The 2674-nt window shown below is 45.4% G+C and overlaps 1 protein-coding gene across 1 annotated transcript in view; it reads left to right on the top strand.

The window, feature by feature from the left end:
• The window catches only part of LOC130586565 (CUB and sushi domain-containing protein 2-like), a gene marked incomplete at its 5' end in the record, with an annotated part of 54308 nt that overhangs the window by 28601 nt on the left and 23033 nt on the right, over positions 1 to 2674 (top strand). The window contains 4 exons of the mRNA XM_057387413.1: positions 46 to 142; positions 227 to 372; positions 1373 to 1453; positions 2014 to 2127. Of these exons, the coding sequence (XP_057243396.1) occupies positions 46 to 142; positions 227 to 372; positions 1373 to 1453; positions 2014 to 2127 (438 nt within the window). The remainder of the gene's footprint in view (positions 1 to 45; positions 143 to 226; positions 373 to 1372; positions 1454 to 2013; positions 2128 to 2674) is intronic.

The following is a 2674-nucleotide window of genomic DNA, read 5'->3' as shown; positions in this document are numbered from 1 at the left end:
TTTTCCAGCCCACTTTTTCCCACGCAGTTTTTCCCCTCCCTTTAGGAAGCAGATCCCAATTCCTCCATTTCTCATTTTCACATCGAAATTCCCTTTTGCAATTGTGCGAGGARCTGGAGGGATCGGCGCGGGAATTGCTTTCGTAGGCGCAGCCTGCGCGTGGCGGTCGGGATTCCTGAGTTGAAATCCACGCAATAACGTGAATTTTCCTCATTTTTGGGTTCAGGGATGGTCCCCAGCAGACGGCCCCGCAGCTGGGGGTGTTCACGGGCAGCTCRGCCAAGCAGGCGGCGCAGAGCTCCTCGAATCAGGTGCTGCTCCGCTTCCGCAGYGACGGCGCCAACGGCGGCATCTTCGCCATCCATTTCCACGGTCGGTGCCGCACTCCCAGGGCGGGGAAATGGTGGGAACGGGGTGGGGATAATCTGGGAAAATGTAGGAAATTCACAYTTTTTTACCCCRAGTTTTCCACAGTTTTSCAGCCTGTTTTTTTYCCACGACATTTTTCAGTCTTTGTTTATTTCCATTAAGTTTCTCGGCCCAGTTTTTTCCACAAYATTTTTCAGCCCCRTTTTCTCCATTAAGTTTTCCAGGCCAGTTTTTTTTCCCAGAAGTTTTTCCAACCCATTTTTTTCAATGAAGTTTTCCAGCCCACTTTTTTCCCCAAAGTTTTCAAGCCAGGTTTTCCACAACGTTTTCCAGCCCAGTCCTTTCCACAGAGTTTTTCAACCCAGTTTTTTCCACAACATTTTTCAGCCCAGTTTTTTCCACAGATTTTTTCAGCCCAGGCTTTTCCATGAAGTTTTCCAGCCCAGTTCTTTCCCAGGAAGTTTTCCAGCCCAGTTTTTTCCATTAATTTTTCCAGCCTGGTTTCTTCCACACTTTTCCTGCACAAACTTTTCCAGCCCTGTTTTTTCTACAACATTTTTCAGCCTTAGTTTACTTCCAGGAAGTTTCTCAGCCCAGTTTCTTACAGGAAGTTTTTCAGCTCAGTTTTTTCACAACATTTTTCCATGAAGCTTTCTAGCCCGGATTTTTCCAGAGAGTTTTTCAGCCCARTTTTTTAAATTAAGTTTTTCCACCCAGTTTTTTCAGAAATTTCCAGCCCAATTTATTTCTGTGAAGTTTTCAGCCCAATTTTTTCCATTCATTTTTCCAGCCCAGTATTTTTCACAGGAGGAATTTTCTATATGGAGTGGAAGGATTTTCCTGGTGGAGAGGGAGGAATTTCCTTGTTGAGCAGGGAAGGATTTCCTTCTGGAGGAGGGAGGAATTTCCTGATGGAAAGGGAGGAATTTYCTGGTGGATGGGGAGGAAATCCCCTGAATCCACGGTGCCTCAAACCCCAATTTTCTCCTCCTGCCCTTCCCAGCGTTCCAGCTTTTCCGGTGCCAGCCGCCCACCATCGTTCCCAACGCCGAGATCATCACGGAGAATGAGGAGTTCAACATCGGTAAAACTTTCCCTCATTTTCCTCATCCTCATCCTCCTGCATTTACCTGTTTTATTCTCCATTTACCCCTTTTTTTCTGATTTACGTTTTTTATTTCTGCATTTACCCCTTTTTATCCCTGTGTTTACCCCTTTTTTCTCTATTTACTCTGTTTTCGTCTAATTTACCCCTTTTATTTCTGATTTAAACCTTTTATTCTGCACTGACCCCTTTTATTCCTCCCTTACCGCTTTTATTACTCCTTTACTCCTTCTTTCTACATTTACCCCTTTATCCTTACATTTACCCCTATTATTTCTGATTTACACAATTTATTCCTGTGTTTACTCATTTTTTCTCCGTTCACCCCTTTCATTTCTAATTTACTTATTTCTACATTTACCCCTTTTTTCTGCATTTACCCTTTTCACCCCTCCCTCCCCCCCCTTTTTTTCTGTATTTACCCCTTTTTCTCCCTCCCTTCAACCCTTTTTTTCCATATTTTATTTTTTCCATTTTTTTCCCCTCCATTCACCCCTTTCCCCCCACTTTTCTCCCCAAATTCCCATTTTCCCACCCAGGTGACATCGTCCGGTACCGCTGCCTGCCCGGCTTCACCCTGATCGGCAACGAGATCCTCACCTGCAAACTGGGCACCCACCTGCAGTTCGAGGGACCCCCGCCCACCTGCGAAGGTAAAATTGGGRGGAATTCCCAAATTCATGGATTTTCCCACTTTTTTCATTCTCAGGGTTAATTTTTTGATCTCCGCGGGCGCAGCCGTGAGGATTTTGGAAGCAGGATGGGCACCAGGGTGCTCAGGAAATCCCAGGGAGAGATTCCCTSGGGGATTTATGGCAGGGAATGAATCAGGGAAAATGCCAAAAATTATACTTTTACCCCGAGTTTTTGGGAAGTTTTCCAGCCCAGTTTTTTCCAGGAAGTTTTTCAGCCCAGATTTTTTTCCTGCAAAATTTTTCAACCTTAATTTATTTCCAAGAAGTTTTCCAGCCCAGTTTTTTTCCCACAAAATTTTTCAGCCTTAATTTATTTCCACCAASCTCTCCAAGTTCTCAGCATTTGGGTTCCTGGTGGATCTGGATTTCTTCTCCTCCGATGCTGATCAGGTCCTGCTCCTCATCTCTCTTTGCCCAGAGCAGTGCCCCGAGCACGGCAGGGGGGAGCTTTGGGGCTGATGGTCTGTGAATGGTCACTGCTGGTCACTGATGGTCACTGATGGTC

This window comes from Malurus melanocephalus, unplaced genomic scaffold, assembly GCF_030028575.1.
Source record: "Malurus melanocephalus ecotype Western Australia unplaced genomic scaffold, MMel_1.1 scaffold_1209, whole genome shotgun sequence".
In the NCBI taxonomy this organism is placed as follows: Eukaryota; Metazoa; Chordata; class Aves; order Passeriformes; family Maluridae; genus Malurus; species Malurus melanocephalus.
The sequence above is the reverse complement of the archived record's forward strand: the minus strand, read 5'-3'. Positions and strand labels throughout refer to the sequence as shown.